At 28.5% G+C, this 19,452-nt stretch overlaps 1 protein-coding gene across 2 annotated transcripts; it reads right to left on the bottom strand.

The window, feature by feature from the left end:
• Positions 1 to 3,399: 3,399 nt before the first annotated feature.
• LOC111032208 (F-BAR domain only protein 2) lies at positions 3,400 to 17,909 on the bottom strand. 2 transcript variants are annotated; one of them, XM_022312455.1, is made up of 20 exons: positions 17,515 to 17,909; positions 15,306 to 15,397; positions 14,975 to 15,191; positions 14,641 to 14,898; positions 14,463 to 14,561; positions 14,240 to 14,336; positions 13,028 to 13,303; positions 11,500 to 11,589; positions 9,934 to 10,033; positions 9,744 to 9,868; positions 9,535 to 9,674; positions 9,409 to 9,482; positions 9,171 to 9,340; positions 8,976 to 9,097; positions 7,324 to 7,526; positions 5,935 to 6,090; positions 5,736 to 5,868; positions 5,466 to 5,671; positions 5,171 to 5,397; positions 3,400 to 4,157 (listed from the first exon to the last, which is right to left on the bottom strand). In XM_022312455.1, exons 1-20 carry the CDS (start codon positions 17,542 to 17,544, stop codon positions 4,084 to 4,086), a joined length of 2,889 nt encoding a protein of 962 aa, XP_022168147.1. In that variant the 5' UTR covers positions 17,545 to 17,909; the 3' UTR covers positions 3,400 to 4,083. The 2 variants fall into 2 exon arrangements, with proteins under 2 accessions (XP_022168147.1, XP_022168148.1); XM_022312456.1 differs by lacking the exon at positions 11,500 to 11,589.
• Between the last annotated feature and the right edge of the window lie 1,543 nt (positions 17,910 to 19,452).

Below are 19,452 nucleotides of genomic sequence, written 5' to 3' on the forward strand. Positions count from 1 at the left end.
CACTACAATATAAACTATTGTGCTTTTTATTTTTTATTTTGACAAATAATTATTGAGATTTGGTATCAATGTATTTTAAAGTAACTTTTCTTAAAAAACATTCTAAGAAATTGTTTTTGAAAATTATTATTGAGTATCACTATTTTTATTGTGTGATAGATACTGCAGTGATAATCTTATAAGAATGTTTGTTAATTTGTTAAAGTTTTTATTATTGGAGACAACAGGTTTTCATGTTTTTTTCAAACATGAAGATGCAGTCAACTATCTAGTTGAATTTTTTAATTCGTCGGAACCGAACAGTATGCCGCCGCATTGCTTGAATTTGAAGGTCGGCTCATCAATTGTTCTACTACGGAATTTGAATGCAACAAAACTGTGCAACGGCATAAGATTAGCTGTAAAAAGATTGATGCCGAATTTAATCGAAACCACAATATTGACTGGCAAAGCGAAGGGGGAAGTTCCTTCCCACTCATCTCACGTATTCCTCTGATAACAACAGACATGCCATTTGAATTCAAACGATTGCAATTCCCCATGCGCCTATTATTCGCCATGTCCATCAATAAGGCACAAGGACAAACGTTCCAAGTATGCGGTTTGAAATTGGAGGAGCTTTGTTTTTCGCACGCTCAACCATACACTATACTGTTCAAGAGTTGGCACTCCAAATTCTTTATTTGTGTATTTTGTATGCCCCAAATGGACAAACAAAGAATATTGTTTACCCAAATGTGTTGAATTGATAATAAAGAAAAAATTTTATGATTTTTATTGCATTTTTGTTTTGGTGCTGTGAAGCGCACAGGGGTCGACTATTAATTATTATAAAACTAAATCTAACTTTACAACCTATGTGCTATTATTTTCGTGTGAAAATTCATGTCGTTTATTTAAGGAATGTTGCTAGAGGACGGAAAAAAAGAAGGTAAACAATAAACATCAGATCTAAGAATTTCATTTAGAGAAAGCAATAACTACACACGAGCGAAGTCGGGTTATTCAGCTAGTTATCTATATTATGTTAATATGTATATTTTTTTTAAATTGATTATTTATAAATATTTTTGATATGATTTAAATAGGAGTATTAGGGAAGGGGTGTGCGGTCATAACGTTTAAACAAGTGATGGGGACACTCTTTTTTAAAAAGTTAAAAGTCCCCTACTTTAATTTTTCTAAGTCGAGCCCTGCCTACTTTTATACTTCAATACTTTAATCAATGATGAAATCCAACAAAATAATTATTTTTATGTATTTGTATACCTGATGGTACCAGTGGCGTATCCACGAGGACTATAGGGGCCTCACCCCCCCCCCCCCCCCCCCCCAGCCCTGTTTTGGTATATATCTTACATGATTATAGGCAAAGTACAAACCATTATATTTCTGTTAACGCTTTTAAAGAGACATATTGCATATTATCAATTACTTGTAGAGGTTATTATGGTTATGGGATATAATAATAATGACCTAGTGTAAGGTAACGGTTTTTAAATTCTGATTTATTTTGTTTAGCCCCCTCCCAATGAAAAATCCTGGGTATGCCGCTGAATGGTCAACAACTTACTAAATTATAATTTATTAGTAATAAATTATTACCTACACATACTATTTTATCAAGTATTATTCAATTTCTGTTATAATTTTATGAATGAATAAAAATGTACCTACCTAATAGCTATAAATGATATAGATGATATAGATCAATGAGTGTACAAACTTGTATGGAATACTGAGTAAATATTTTTATTTGTATTTTCTCAATGTTGTTACCCCTATCACTTTTCTGTTTATAATATAAGTATTTAATATTATATTCTGTGAATATGGAATACCTATTACCACCATTATTATAAATTAGTATTTATTAGTAATTATTTGTAAAAAGAATATTTGATATTTTTAATTAATATTATTAATTTTTTATAAAACTAATTATTTAAATTCCTTATGAGGAAAGTACCTCATTTAAGTTGATATCAGATTCAATAGCCATTCGACAAATTAGTAAGTTCACCAGAGAACAAACCATAAAATATGATCAGTACTATTGTATTTTGCATATTATGTTAGCATACATTTGATATAACAACTATAACTATGTGAAATAAATAGAACAATTTAGTTATGCTTAAATTATTTAGAGCCCAGCTATATTGATGCAGTACACAAGCATATATATTTTCAAGTCTTAGCACACATTTTATACTAAAACAAATTAATAAATAGAAAAAATTACCTTTTAATAAAATGTGCATCCGTACAACACAACATTATGTAACAGTTATGGTAAAACTATGTTTTACTCAATTCTGTCTATAATCTCTGATTTTCTTTAAACATTTTGCACAATATTCACTAGTTAGGAAGAGTAGAAAACATGCTTCAATTTAGAGGTTTTGTTACATTATAAAAGACAATTTTAAATAGTTACTAACTAAATTAAAACAGCAGTTACAAATTTCAATACTTAAGAAATGTAAGTTACAATTATAAGATATTGTAACCAATAAATCCAACCAAACTGAAAACCAAAACCCAAAAACCTATCTCCAATTTAAATTATATTGTACCCAATAATAAATAATATCAACAAACTAAATTTAAAAAAAAAAAACATTAAATAAATATTGTTATAATAATTGAGCATATTTATAAGTATATATCTAATAAATAATTAAAACCAGATAATCAATATCATTTGTAACATCTGTTGTGGAAAGGTGTACACTGTACATAGATAATTTATTAAGGAATTTGTAATTTTCACAAAAACTATAACATTTATTGTTCAATCTAAATTTCATCATAATGAACAAACTCAAGTGTTTTGCGATAATAATGTAATAAAAGAAAAATATATTTATACGGATAAGTATATTTGTTTGATATATTTGTGTATGTAATAAATAATATATATATATACAATATATTAAATCTAAAAAAATAGTAATCTTCATACAATAATAATATATTAATATTACCAGTTAACTTTTTTTGAGCCACAAATAAATATTATTTCTGAGTACAGATAACCTTACACGACACTATTGTATTCAAAAATAAGAATACCAACAAACAAATAACTTTTAAATTAAAATTTTGATTTTTATATAACTAAACTGTAAATGTAATATTTTTGAGGCACATCTATATAATACATTGGTCCAAATCAATAAATTCAAAATACAGTTAACTTATTACAGGTGTCTGAAAAGATATTATCTGTAAATCCACATTATAATCACAAGTCCAATAAACGGTAACATACAATATCGTTACCAAAAACTAACTAGTTTAACAAGGAAGCATAAACAGAGCCTTAATATGGATAACTTTATCACAACAATAAAAAAATAATAATAATAATATAATGATAAAAAGAGATTTTACAATCAGATCTATTGTATTTTGTTTTGGTTTACATTTAAAATAGACAATTAAAAGACAAATTTGATTATTGCTAATTGTATATGGAATAATATAATATAAGTATAAATGTAGTTTAAGTTTACAGCAGACTGTTTTATCAATTAATAAAAAAAAAAATGTATAAGCAAGCTTTTTACGGATATCAATACATCTACCTAAAAACAAATAGGTAATTTTAAATTCAACGAAACTAATTTTCTTATTTGTTGTTAGTTTAAAGATATGTTTTTTTATTGACTAATGCTGAGTAATAAAACGGTCTTTCACGTCCAAAAGAATTGTATGTTAAAATTAAATTAATATATGGTTTTATATAATACACATATATAAATATTAAAATTCATTCTTATTTCATTGGTTTTTTTTAAAAAAGAAGTTTAACTTGAAAACGTAAAAAAAGCTGACAGTTTTATTCAATAGCATAATAATAACTAATAGTTATCATACTTCCGTGTTAAGGAAAATCATATAATATTTAAAAGCTGAAGTTAATTTATAGTGTAAAATTATTTTATGAAAATAATAAACGTGAACTAAAATAACCAACAAAAACATTGTCAACAAAAAAAGTATGTTGAGATTATAATACTCGAGTTTAAATAAAATAAAAATACAAATGGAAACAAATAATAAAGAAACTGATAATTAACAATCTGATGACACAGTGGAATGTTGGGTAGAGCTTTTGGGATCTGGTTCGCCATCACATATATATTTACCTGAAAGAATTAATTGTTTTAAATTAGTTTAGATTATTTAAAAACAATATGTGATTATTTTTATGTTTATAATATCGGTGTTAATGAAACTTCCAGTTAAAAGGATGCTACACCCACATGTGTTGTCTGCTTCTTACGAACGTACAACATAGCAAAAACTGTTTTGCCCGAAATAGATCCACTCAAGCCGTAATCCAAACTAAGCAACCATATATGCATACTATTAAGAGAAGAATTACAGTGTAACATTGTTTTTATTTTTTCGATATCACAAATACAAGAAAAGTTTTTATTGTTATAAATTAATTATTTCAAACTTGAATAATTTTTCTTGTATTAAATACAAATTTAACTAACTACAAATGCAAATTTTGCGATATCAAAAACATAAAAACAATTTTACACAGTAAATGTTGTCTTGTTTATAGTGTAAAAATTTGATTGCTTAGCTTGGACTACAGCTTGAGTGGTTCTTTTTTGGGCAAAACAGTTTTTGGTATGTTGTATATGTTGTAAGACGGATACAACACATGTGGGTGTGGTGTCCTCTTAATAGAAAAAAATGTAATTAAACTTATTATTATACTATGTATACATGCAAGAATTAAGTATAAGAAGAATCTTAGTAAAAAAAAAAGTAAAAATTTTGCAAATATTTTTAATCAATATTTATTCGCATAATGACATTTTTGACATAATTGACACTTTATAATAGACATGAATAATATTAAAATTTTAAATGAGATAATTTATTCAACAAAAAATGTATACAGGATAACGAAGGAAATATCATTCTTATCCTGAATAATAGTTATTTTATTTGTATTATAAATGAATAGTAATTCAACCATAATTATTATTTTTTTTTAATGTCATTTTTATCATTTTCTAATTTAATTTATTAAATATATGCTTGTCCGTTTTATTGTTTTCATATTTAAATGGGCGCAACCCGTATAAAGTATATTAATATAATTTTTAACAGTAATTATTAATTAATAATGGAAATTTACCAGCAACAAAACGTCTTTTGATTAATGACACTCTATAACCACTACTTGCTAGCTCAAATTCTAGCCCTGATAATGTAGTACCCTCGCAGTTAAATTGAGTTACTATAGTTGATATTGGACATAAGCTGTCAACCTCAAATCTTGCTTTTAGTGAACCGGAACCTTGACTTTCTGAATATTGAGCTAGTTCTGCAAACCTCCAACTTACTGTTTTTGTGTCTGGTGCCCTGTAAATATATTATGTTTATATCTATAAAATTATGGACTCAACAAAATTGAGATGGATCAAAATTACCATTGGGCAGTTGGCTTGGACTGCATATTACGTATAGCTGAATTCAAATTAGCTGAAACAGTAACATTTAGTAAAGGTGAAGGAACACTCATCGAGTGACTATTAAACTTGTAACCAATTTTAAGATCCGTATAAGTATTACTGCACTTGTAAAACGAAACTAATTGGAAAGGACATGAAGCAGCTGCAGTATTGCGCAATTTTACCTAAAATAAAAAATAAAAAATAATAAAATGTTTTGTTAATAATCATAACATTAATGTAACTAACTTGATATTTAAGAATATCAACATTAAAATAAGATGCAACAGGATTTTGCTCAAATTGTTTACGTAATAAAGAAGTTAAAGCTGGCATATTGAACTCATAAACAGTTGAATCAGTAGATGTAAATGAATTATCACTGAAATAAAAAAAAAAAATTTAGAAAAAAAATTATTTTTTAATATTTATTGTCAAAACTCCTTACGTTATGACTAATTGTTTGTTCGGAAGAATATTTTCCACCCTTGAAGTGTTCTTTAATCGAAACGTTAATTTTGCTGGATTCGGATTATTTGCCAAAATATTTGCAATACCCGCAGGAAACGATACCATCATATCTCCAAACATTTTTACTTGACACCTAAAATAACATTTCAATAATAATAATTTGATTGACACAACTTGAAATATCAATTTGTTTATAATTTATTATGATGATGATCTATATTCTATAGATTAAAAGTGACCACAATTGAGACGTGAGCTAATTAAAAAAAAGATAAACTACAATAAAGTACACCTTGAAGCAGTTTTCCCATTTAGAGTTTAAACTGAAGAAGTTATGTTGTTTTATACACAATTAATTAACTTATAAAACAAACCACTAAAATTATTTATTTCAAATATGCAACAAACTATCAGAAGTATTTAACAGCTTGTACTTTTGTTAATAGTTGTTAACATAAACAAAGTTATCACTTACAAAACATAATATGGCAATTTTTATGAGTAAAAACTAATAAAACTAATAAATAAAAATGAATAACCCGATAGTGGAGGGGGAGACGCAAGTACAAATGTTGTTGGTCAGTTATGGTCTATCCTGCTGTTGACTTGTTACACATAATAACTTAATAACTTTATACATTGGTACATGTGACTTATAACAAACGTGGTGTATACTTGGAAAAAATAAATAAGAATTAGTGATATCACAATAAAAACCATCCAATGTCCTGTGTGAGAAAAAATCTTTCGGCATTATACGGTTGTGATATCATATTATTGTATTGCACTAGGTTAGATTAGGGACATCTTGTCTGTCAAGAAAGATGAAGAGCGTGTGATGCAACTTGTGGGGAGGCAGATTAGATGAAACTAACCTAACCAGTTGTTGTTTATTATTTCTTAATATAAGTATATGATAATATTTGCTCTGATCATCACAACATATATGTATTTGATGTTTATAATTTGATGATTTTATATAATTTTCTGATAATTATTGAACAATAAATGATACAACTAAGGTGGAAGTAATAATATCATGGTTCCCATCACGGTTGTAAAACCACACAAAAGAAATATTCTTAATCCTGTTATTATTTACTTAGCAAGGATAAACATATACATATTAGGTTACAATTCTATATGAAAAATGTCTGTAAAAATGTTCTTATCAAATAAATAACTAATAGTATTGATTACTTGATATTTTAGCTTTACTAAGCACAATAAAATATGTATGATAATACACAACGTTATAGTTTAATAACTTTATACCCAGCCTAAGATTTTAATGTTAATTTAACCTTTTTTTAAAAAAGAAACATCATAGAGGATTCTCAATGTTTCAGGATATTTAAAATAATACCTCGATTCATTTGATCCTTTGAAATATGCATGGATTATTTCATGAAAAGCAACAGCCAGTGGAATAGAATCACATAATCCAATTGTTAATGGAGATGGTCCTCTAGATGGTCCTAAAACTCCGGAAGATCGAAAATCAAGACTTGACACACTGTCTGTTCTGCCAATACTTATTGGACTCAGTTGATTACGGGGTCCATTGTTCTGTATTTGATGAATAAAACATTTGATTAAACTGATAAGAAATGTATAATTTATATACAATTTATACATTTAAATAGTATTCAAAATATTTATTAAGTATAGTAACTTTACAAATATTTAAATACTTATTTTAAAGCTGTTTACAGTTATTATATTTACAGTATATATGCTAAAATTTCTCTTTAACATTATTAATTTTGTAGTTATATATTTTTAATTGAGCAACAAATACAATAAAGATCCCCATGACTCCAAATGCTGTTTCTGGACTTTCAACAGGCATATAATAGTATCAATTGCAAGCAACTGTGTATAGCTCTAAGACGTTTTGGTTAGGGAACTATTGAGACTAATCCAGCTGTGTAATGAACAAATGTATTGTAAAGTGTGTTTTTAAGGAGAATTATCAACAATATTTAAAAGTGAGACTATCCTGAAACAAATAATGTACTTGTTCATCCAGCCCTAGAAAACTTGATTGGAAACACACCGACCTCGAAGAAATGGAATTAATTAATACTATACTCAGCTCACTTATGGAAATGACATTGTTCTACTAAGAGAATCCAAATACGATGTTTAGGAGAGTGCAAGAAGGCCAATATTATCTAGCTGCAATATAGGAGTAGTTGTAAATGAAAACAAGAGAAAATATATGATGATGCTTAGGAAGTAAAAAAGCAAAAATGAATGGTACTCGCTGCACTGAAGGGTTTACATTCGAGCAGGTAGGGGACTACCTTCAAAGACTTAGGAGTTAACATTAATAATATGCAGAATGAAATCAAAATCAAGAAGAAAATGAATACGGCAAAATATGTTTTCCCCCAAATTACAGTCTAGGTGTACAAAGGCCTTTATTCTATGCACATGAGACCTATAGTGAACTACGCATGACAGATGTCGTCTAGCACTCAGGGAGATAAAGATAGACTACGGTAATTTTGAGAGAAAAATATTGAAGAATAAAAATGGTCCGGTGTACAAATGATTTGGAAATTTTTCATAGAAGAATTAATGAAAGTCTGAAGCAGTTGTATAATAGCAAAGTTTACAACATATCTGTCAGAAAGACGCTGAAATAGGCGGGACATGTCTCGCGAGCAAAAGTTTCACTCATTAAGAAGGTCATGGAAAATAAGTTGACGGGGACAAGACCAAGAGGCAGGGCTTGGCAGAGATGATACAACAAGTCGAAGTAGAACAGAATCTTAAGAAGGTCAATTTGTTGATAAATATGTAGAATAGAGAGAAGTAGAAGAGTGTTGAAATTAATGATGGTCCTCAATGAACCGTTCTAAGCCTTAGAAAAAAAAATATAATAATATACTAATACATTAACATGGTACAAAAATAAATATGTTGTGGTTAAAAGTTTGAAGTTAAGCTTAGTAGTGTCAAATAATCACCATATTATCATTATTATTACCAAAATAATTCTACAATTACCTCACGTCGAGAGGGAGGGCGAGGTATAGATATAGAACACACCGGAGGAGTGGTTGATGGAGGTCCCTGTTTTGGAGTAGACTGTTGAGCATCTCCAACATCGAAAAACAAGTCGCCTAGGTCTAAAAATGTTTTAATTTTATTACATTACACTTTTTCTTCTTCTATTATTAGATAAAATTATATTAATATTACCTGCAGCATATCTTGAAACCACAGGAAAAACATTTGGCGGAGAAATAGATTTATTAGTTAATGATATTGTAGGACTATTCATTGAATTGCTTTGCTGAACTGGAACTGGGCTAGGAGTAGGGTCACTGGGTTGAAACAAATTCAGTCCTATCAGATCATTACTTATTTTTCTAAAATGTATGAAATTGTATCATCATTAATTAATAAAAAATAAATGTTTTATTAAATTCTTGCTTACACAGTATTCAATTGTTGAGAAACAGATTTAGAACGTTTCATAGTACCATCATCATTAACTGATCCTCGTCGATTCTAAAAATTAAAATTTAATGTAAAATTTGATACATTTTTTTTTTCTAGCTACCTTTAAAGTATGTGCTCCTAAAGGTAATAATGATATGTTTTCAACAGTAGCTCTTAATTCATCAACACTTGCACTTATTGGACCTGCCCCGTTACTTAATGGTTTTATCTCAACATGTAGTCTTTTATCTCTTTCTTCATCTATAATTATCAAGTCATTCATAATAAGTACTCGTGGTTTTAAACTACAACAAGAAAAAAATTAAGAACCTGAATCAGAAGAAGAATCAAATGTTTCTTCTTTGTCAACAGGCCACTGTCCTGATGGCTGAATACAATATCCTTCATCATCTATTTCTGGAGCATTATTTTTTGGCTCCTCTTCTTTTTCTTCGCTAAAATTAATACCATAATATTTAGAATATCACAAAATATATGTAATGATTCAATTTTTATTTACTTGTCGGATTTATCTTCTTTGCCAATTGTTTCACCACTAGAGTCTTTTTTCTTTTTAGTTTTCTTTTCTTTGCGTTTGTCTCGTCTGCTCCTTAAAAACCCTGAACACATTTTACATTCCTTAACCATATTATATAGAAAATACAGACCATTGAGCACACTATACAAAGAGACGAGTTATAACAATATAATAAAGGTATAGTAAAAAAAAATGTAATATTTTAAGATACTAGGCACATTCTCTTTGTATTTTGCACTTAGAATCATCTCAATAAATAAAACTAATGATAAAATAACTGTGAACAACATACATGCACTAGAATACAAATAAAATTTCATTATAAAAAAATAATATAGATAATTATTTAAAACAAATGCAACAATAAAAGCCATTTCAAAGGATGTATAAAGGATGAAAAGAAAATAATTTCGGAATGTTCTGTAGTTAATATGTGATAAAAATATACTTATAGCCGCACTTATAGTATATTTGGCCACCTTGAAATAAGTTAACTTGAAGGTTGTGTACTTGTATGACAGCATGCTAAATATAAAGATATGTTAATAAAAAAGATTTAATTTTTAGTTTTAAAAGCATAGTTAAATGTGACGATTAACTATAAATAGTCCAAAAATTAAATTTTTATATATTTTTAAAATAATATAAATTGGTAAATTTATTGATAACTTTCAAAATAAATAATATAGAAAATCAATAATTTATAAAACTATAATATTTTTGATTACATCATTGAAAAGTTTTATTTTCATAGAAGATAAATATAACACAAAAATTATTTAAGATTTTTAAATTGAATATGATTGATGCATAAAATACTACCTAAATATATATATAGACAGATACCTAGACAGAAAAAAATATGTATACTATTTTGACCATTCTCCTTAATACAAAAGTGGCTAACTGATTTGTAGTTGATAAATTCAGTTACTTCATGATTAAACGCAATAATTAATCATACTAAAATTACTTACTAATGAAAAAAAATTGAATTAATGGCGCAGTCACAAATGCTACTTTAGATCATTATTTTGTTTATTGGATTTTGTTAAGATATATTTGCTTCAGATAGAAAAATATATTATTTTTGAACAATTTAATGTGTACAAAAAATTAATAAGTTAAAGCATAGAATTGCATTTAATCATTATAATAAAATTATATTTAACATCTATAGTTTGCTTCAACGAAATGTTTAGATAAATATATATGTATAAAATATGTTTCAGAATAATAACTAGTGCATTTGACAACAATATACTTCTACATTAGAATTGAAATGTTTATTTTACACACAACTAATTAGAAAATAATGTATACATTTCAGTTATTTAATTATTAACTATAAAATTTGATTTATCTGAAACTTACTTCATTCATATTTGTTTTAACAGTAAATATCAAATATAAAAACTCAAATTAATCTGAATATAGCGCTTAAGAAGGGAGCATAATTCATTGATCTAAAGGAAAATATGCAACAAAAATATGTAAGCATGCAAGAAACTTTTCACCTAAGGATCAATAATAATAAACACAAATTACATTTTGATCCACGAATAGAATTCTGAGGAAGTGAATAAGCTGTGTGATCAGCACTTAAACTGACAGTTCTGTTTGATTTTGAAAAAGCACCTGTAACACAGCTTTTACTTAAATAACAACACAAAAGCTTATGATTAATTTATATAAATAATATGCATGCATTATACATAATTTAGACGGACAATAATGAATAATGATCAATGATAGATACATTTTGAACAGCATAGTTATTGAACTTAGTATTTTGTAATATGTTGTTACAGTTAATATGAATAAAAATGTACTTAACAGTTATTATAATCAAGTAATCAAAAAAATAAAATTAAGACTACTTAGAAATTTTAAATGATTTTCTTCCCAAAAAATATTTAAAAACCAACAAATTTAGCTTATGAGATTAAATCAACAATTATTATTAACACAAATTACTACAAAATTATAAAAAATTATTATTATTCAAAAGCACTAATGACAAATAAAATTCTTGTTTGATTATTTCATCATTCATTTGTTGATAAATATACTACTGTTCTTCAATACAACAGGAATATAATATGATATGGTACCAAACTTTGGACCGGACCAAATATACAATTCATGAACGTCCATAAATGTTTTGTTTATTTTAATTATTTCTACACTTTTCAACTTTCTTATGGCTATAATCAATAAATAATTATTTTACACAACTCATACAATATCCAAAAATAATGAATAATAATAAATCAAAACATTTTAGTAAACCATTCTCAAATTCCTACAATACCATGCAGTAATAATTTTGTTTAAAAATAACTTCATTGATACTGAACTCATGACCCAAGAGATGAAAAATAAATAGGTTAAATTTTAAGCTTTTACTTTTCATTTTTGACATTAGACATTCCCGAATGAAAGTTTTAATATTTTATCAAGTCATTGAATTATTAAAATTTTAAGGTTAGATAGGTAAATTGTAGGTACTGTAAGGAAATAAAATAATTATCAACAATATATAGTTGAATATAATATTTTGTTAGCGAGATTTTCCTCTTGTATGTGATCAGAAATAACTGACAATAGGCTGTGTGTATCACACAGTCCGCCACATTGTAAAATGATAATAGTAGTCATGATAATAACAATTTGGAACCTTACAGTACTTAATTTGTATTAATATAAATAATTTTTGTAAAAAAAGCAAACACAGTTTCAATTTAATTTTTTTTTTCAACGATATTGTTTAAACTATCAACACAGAAAGAATTAAAATTATGTTTGCAAAATCAAAATAATTTAAATACAACTGCACTCCAAGTGTTTATGAGTAATGAAATTGAAATAATGAAGAAAATGAACACTAATATATTAAGGGGATTGGTCAAGTCATACTAACTAGTATACATCAAAAACGTAATCGTATAAAGCAACTAAAAAGATGTTTGATATTACCGATTGCTGGTACGGTGCAGAAAAAAATTCTACTATAATAGCAGTTCCGGTAGGCCAATTGCGAGGTTGAAAAAAATTTATTGTTAAATGAACATACCATGGGAGTTGGAGATGAATATATTGAGTAAGGATGTTGCTCTGGAGGACTGGTAATTGGTAGCATCTTTCTTGTCCCTTACACGGCAATTACCTTCACGTTTTGCCGTAGAAGGCTTTTCAGACGCTACACTAGCTGCACATGAATTTTGTGGAGTACCCGTGAATACTGGTGAATTGGTTCCTTGAACTGATTTTGAATCACTCGACGAGTCCGGAACCTGATTCAAACTACTAGAAGTGCTATTCAGACAAACTTCTTCAAATTCGATATTTTCTTGTAAAAGCAAAAACAAATTAGAGTAAGAAGTTGAATACAACTAAAAAATGTATGACTGCATAGTATGATATATACGGTTAGGATGTTTATGACTAAATTACTTTTACATTTTATTTCTTTTAGTCGGACACAATCGGAGACCAAATTATAAATATGTATAGTATGACACAGAGGCATTTATAATTCTTGAATACTTTTTTATTTTTATTTAATTTAGTTACATCGAAAAAAAAATGTTATTGGCTTGATTTTAAATTTTAACTACTAGGGTAACCAAATTAGTGTCTAGCCAAGGCATTAATTAAAGGTACTATAGTTAAAAGTTGCATCACTTTAGTAACCACTAAAAATAATAATAATTAAAAATATGTATCATTCCTCCCTTAATAAACATAAATTAAATTTGTCATTTTTTCAGTATTATCACCAAGTGATAACTCCCATATTTTATTTTATGGACAAAGAAATGTGATAGATCATCCATAGCAAAGAACAATATGTTTGAAAGCAACAGATAGTATGTCCGGAGTGGAGATTGTTAAATTTTAGATTTCAATGAACATTTTTAAAACTAATTGTTTTTTATTTAATTCGGGATATACATGCATACAATACATAAAAGCTACATAATCATGTCATACATTCTTTTACAAATATATTTCTGTAAGCAGCACCTATAGTTAGGTATTATTGTTAGTGGTGTAATTACTCACACAAAAGCAAAAATATAAAACATATAGTTCTTAATTGCAATCTATTAAAATGCATAGTATATTTTAAACATAAAATTAAAAATATAATTTTTAACACATTTCATGACATACTTGATTATTTTAAAGGTACACCTTGATAATTTATAAGTATGTTTGCATTGTTTTTGTAGTTTTTAAAATCATAAACATCCTAACTCTGAAAATGTGTAATGTATAGTACCTGGTTTCTCTAATCCTGTATATTTAGTTAAAACGAATTGCTCCAATAATTTGTCCACAGTCATTTCTAAACATTGCTTTTTAAATTCAACATGTACCTAAACATGGCAATATCATTAATTTATATATAATATGTAATCTTAGTTTGATTTAACCTAATAGAGAACAACAGTTATATCTTTGATTGTCACATATTCCAAATCAAAATACTAATTTTAACTAACCTTTCCAATTTCTTCATGATTTGATTCAATTAATTCAGTATAGACGTTGAGAAAATCTTTCATTTGTTTTAGATGTGATTGTTCCACTTCTTGGAAAAGCTATGAAAACATTTTAATTAACTCAATAAGTTTAAGAAGCACTATTCACTCTGTGTTAGAATAAAAAAACTTTTTTAACCTTGCACGCTATATTCATTTTTTTCTCAAATTCTTCCTTTACATTACTATATTTGTCAACTAATACTTTGTAATCATCTTGAGCTTTTTTTAATTTTATTTCGGCTTTTTCAATGTCCTTGGCAGAAGCATTATCTTTTCTGAGTTTATCCAACTCTCCACCTTTTTGTACATAAATATCTTTTGCTTTTTGTAAGGCTAATGTGGTTGACTGAATGGCTTGTACAGCATCTAAAGTTCCACTTTGTTCTTCTTTTACCTAAAATAATTTATCATATTAATTAAGAATTCTAGAAAAATAAGCATGTCAGTTGTAAATTGTAAGTTCTACTTACATTTTTATGTTTTTTTTGCAACTCATCTGTGTATTTAGTAACATCCTTTACTAATTCACAGACTTTATGCACCATCTGTATATGTATAGTGGTTAATTTCTCAATAGATAGACGAAGTAATTGCCATAAAGGATTGAATGTTCCTGTATTTGAACTACTACTTGTTTGTTTAGCTAACTTTGCAAGTAATTTTGAACATGTTTCTTCAATATTAGTCCTAAAAAAAAAAATATTCATTAGGCGTACACCTTCAAATAGTTAATCGGCTATATTTTCAGATACTATTTTAAAACAATTTATATGAGGTATTTACATTAAAAAATCAATTTACCTTTCTCTTAAAAAATCTGATAGATCCTTATTAGCAATCAATCCATGTTTCATATTATGATACAAAATGTCAAACCCATTATTTTTTTCGCCCTAAAACAATTGGAAAATTAAAATTATTTTTTGTTCATAATTATATGCAAAATATATGTATAAATGTATTATTTTTCAGATTTGGATTTGTGCTCTGTGCTCCGATTAGACTTTGGTCTAAACTCCTTGTTTCTGTATCCTTCTATTTCAACAAAGTGTATTCATTTTATACTAGCTACCTAGAACTTTCCTAGCTAAGTTACATTAATAAAGATATTTGTTTTATCTAATTATAACATAAATTTATTTTACTTGTTTTATTTATTTTGAAGTTTTATTAACAAGATATAAGCAAATATGTACTATAGATCAATTAAAAACCAAATCCATCATAAAGAATATGGTATTTTTATTTTTATTCTGTATTGTAACAAAATGTACCTATTTGGAATCAAACATTTTTTGGTTAAATATACCAAACTTGTTAATGAATCAAAATAAAAAACTGTCTAACCAAAGTCAAGGAAAGTTTTGTCAAGCATTACAATTTGTATTGTATATAACTGTCTTCAAAATACTAAATAGTAACTACTAACTAATGAATCATTAGTCTGCAGTATTACTTAGGTATTGCTATGTGCTTAGGAATACAGATGTGCAATTATTGAAAATAAACATTTATATGTTCACAGTACAGACATTCAAATTTTTAGAATAGACTCATATAGATACACTTAAGTTAATTTAACACTTACTTATCATGAATATGTCTATATTTTTCTCTTTAAAATATGACCAACTGCAGTCTTCTTAAACACAGTGATAAACCAATAACTACATAATAACATATTATGTATAAAATAGATTTATTAACTCAAATTTAGACTAAAATTAATAAAATAGAAATAAATGTTCTAAAATAAATACCAAGTACCTATAAAAAAATTAAACCACGATTTATTGATACAATAATGTGAAATTACATAGGTAGGTATATTAAGTTATATATTTTAACTGATTTAATTTTAAAAGCATAATTTAATGTTGTTTAAGACATGACCATTCTCAAGATCACTGAATTTTTTTTTGACTATTTTGAAAATTAAATGTCTTCATAATATCTTGTAAGTTGTTATAAAGAGGATGTCAGCACAATATTTTTGTACTCTTTTTGAACCATCAGAGAAATAGCAAAATTTTTATTTAGCAGTACCAATTCTGTGTTGTTTGTTGTTTGTTTTAATTTATATTGACATAATATGAAACCTCAAGTTAACAAATAATAATATTATGTATGTTTGTAAATTAGCTCAAAGTTAATAGCTTTTTACAATGTTTCAATTTGTATACAAGTTATGTGTACATCGGATATATCAAATATAATATCACACAATTACAACTAGTGATTAAAAATTTGCAGACAAGACAACAAACGCATGGGTAGAGTCCTCTCAATAACACATACATTTATAAAAAAATTAAATAGTTAGGTACTCTGAAAATTATTATTATTCAGTGAAATAATGTAATAGGGACACATTTAACCTTTTCACAACTAGATACACTATTTATGCTCTGCAACTTATATATAGGCACTACGTAAATTAAAATATTTTTAATTTTGAATGCATTATTTTTCTAAAAATTTTAATTTAGAGTTCTACCTAATGTTGTCTTGGAACATTAAATATACTAATAGAGTAATTATTCTGGTCATAGATACATTTTTAGTCAAATCACTGATTGATCAAGGGGCATAGAAAATATATGACATACAAAAATGTAGATGACATATAACGCTGTGTAAAATCGATCAATCGAGGGAATCATAATTACCCGGTTCAAAGAATCCTGTACACGGTACCCACAGTAAAATCGAATAAAATAAATGAAAAAATCAAATGGAGTCGTCGGGTCAAAAACATGATTGGTAATGATTGGAGTCAACTAAACATAATGAGAAACAATTACAATTGAGTATGAGTTTGTGTTGGTGGTTTAAATGACATGTGTGTGCGTGCGTTTACAACGTAAATCGTACGACTAGGATAATATGTCTGCCACCGCGAAATCCAACAACACTGTATATGTGACGAGAGACGACGACGGATAGGATCGATGCCATTGACGATTGATTCGGGGGAAGGTAAGGAGACAAGCGATTAATAAATATTTACCCAAAAATAGTCGCAAAAGTCAACAGTCATGATGAACGGCGTGCGGCGCAGGTCATTCCAAAATCAAAACGGAAGTGGCGAAAACGTGCGGCCGTTTCCTGCCGTCGTCGGCGTGCGTGATGGCGCGTATTGCGGTGGTCGTTGGACGGCGGCGCGCACGGAACGAGCGCGAAATTAATAATTATGTCACGCGTCGAGCAGGACGACTGCGGTGGTCGTGGAAGGAACACAGCTTCGGCGCGGAATTCGGTATTTCGTTCGCGTCGTCCGACGGCAAGGAAGAGACCGACCGACGGGACTGATAGCGCATTAACATTAACAACCAGAGTGTGCGAGGGAGACGGGGATGACTGATTGTGGAATAAAAAAAAAATTATCGGACTCGCTAGTCGCTATCACCGCGCGAGCCGAAAACGGTTTACGCCCTCTCGGCGGCCCCGCGCACCGCTGCCGGCGCGACGACGCGACATTGCGACACCGCGGCGCAGCACGCCCACGATGCGATCATGGAAGAAACCAGAAGCGTTCCGACGAACGCCTACCGCCGCCGCCTCCACCGTCGGTATGCGGTATAATAATACGGCACTTGTTATGCGGCGAGCGTACGATGCTGCGATACCGACGACGTACACACTACACACACCGTTTATTACGCAATATTGTTATTGTTGTTGTTGTTATTGTTGTTGTTGTTGATGTCGTCGCCCGTCTGCTGTAGCCTGTAGCCGGTGCATTCGATCACGCTCGATAGGAAAAAAATTAACGTTTTTTTTTTTTTTTAGATTAGGCGATTCCCCTATGAATCCACAGCAAGCGTGCCATAATTTTGCTCGATGTTGTATAATATTGTTGTATTAACCGTAGCTGCCAAAGTTAGCCAAGGACACTGATATTTTTGTTATTGACTATAGTTACTGCCCATACTTACATACCTACATTATATTAGGTATTGCAGTCGTTACAAATATATATCTATCGTGGATCAGGTGCTATAAGTTTAAAGTTGTAACGATCGTCATTTTAATTTTTCGGCGTCGCAATTCTCTGTCGGTTTCGACCGGTTCAGCGATTACGTCTTATTTGTCTGCTACGGTATACATAATAAATAGGTCATAGGATAGGTATATAGTTATAATGATATGTATCGTTCAGTCCGTGGGGGGATCAGCCAACGCGATACTGATCCGAGTCCGGTCCACTGGTCCGCCGTATAATATATATGTCAAGGCCGTGGACCACCCATTGATGGTGAGATATAACTGCCCCCCCCCCTTGGAAAATGTTTGAGACTTGGTATACTTGTTATTATTACTTATTGATTGTTGACCGACGCATGTCTTTTCAAAAAAACCAAAATGGTAGTACCTATAAGTAGTCTAGATGTACATAAATAATGTTCTCACAACTTAGTTTGAATGCATACTGTTAACTATTGTCTGTTTGACTCTGCTACCGGGTGATCCGTTAACGTAAGACTTAAAAACTATAAATATTTTCGAATATTTTTTTCACATAATTTTATGTCATTAAAAAACAATATTATTCAAAAAAAATTTGTTTTCTATTTCTATGTTGGTATTAATTTTTAATTTTTTATCGGCAACATGCATTTTTATTTCCTTATTCAGTTACTCCAAAGCAGATTTGTAAAAACCAAACCAAATTTTGGTCGAGTAATTTATGAACTATAACTTATAAGTTATAAGTATATGTATTTTAAGTTTCGTCGAACAGAGTGATGTATATACAGCTATCCATGTACGATGTACCTACACTAGCTAGTATTCCTCTCATCTAAACTTTAAATATATCATATAAGTTATGTATAGACTATATAGTAAACTATTTTTCTGAAATTTGATTCGAAATACTTCAACTAATATTCAGTTTCGGAATATGAAATAAAAAATGTCTTTGTCATTCAAAAGAGTAAAAAGC

Source organism: Myzus persicae, unplaced genomic scaffold, assembly GCF_001856785.1.
Source record: "Myzus persicae strain clone G006 unplaced genomic scaffold, MPER_G0061.0, whole genome shotgun sequence".
NCBI lineage: Eukaryota > Metazoa > Arthropoda > Insecta > Hemiptera > Aphididae > Myzus > Myzus persicae.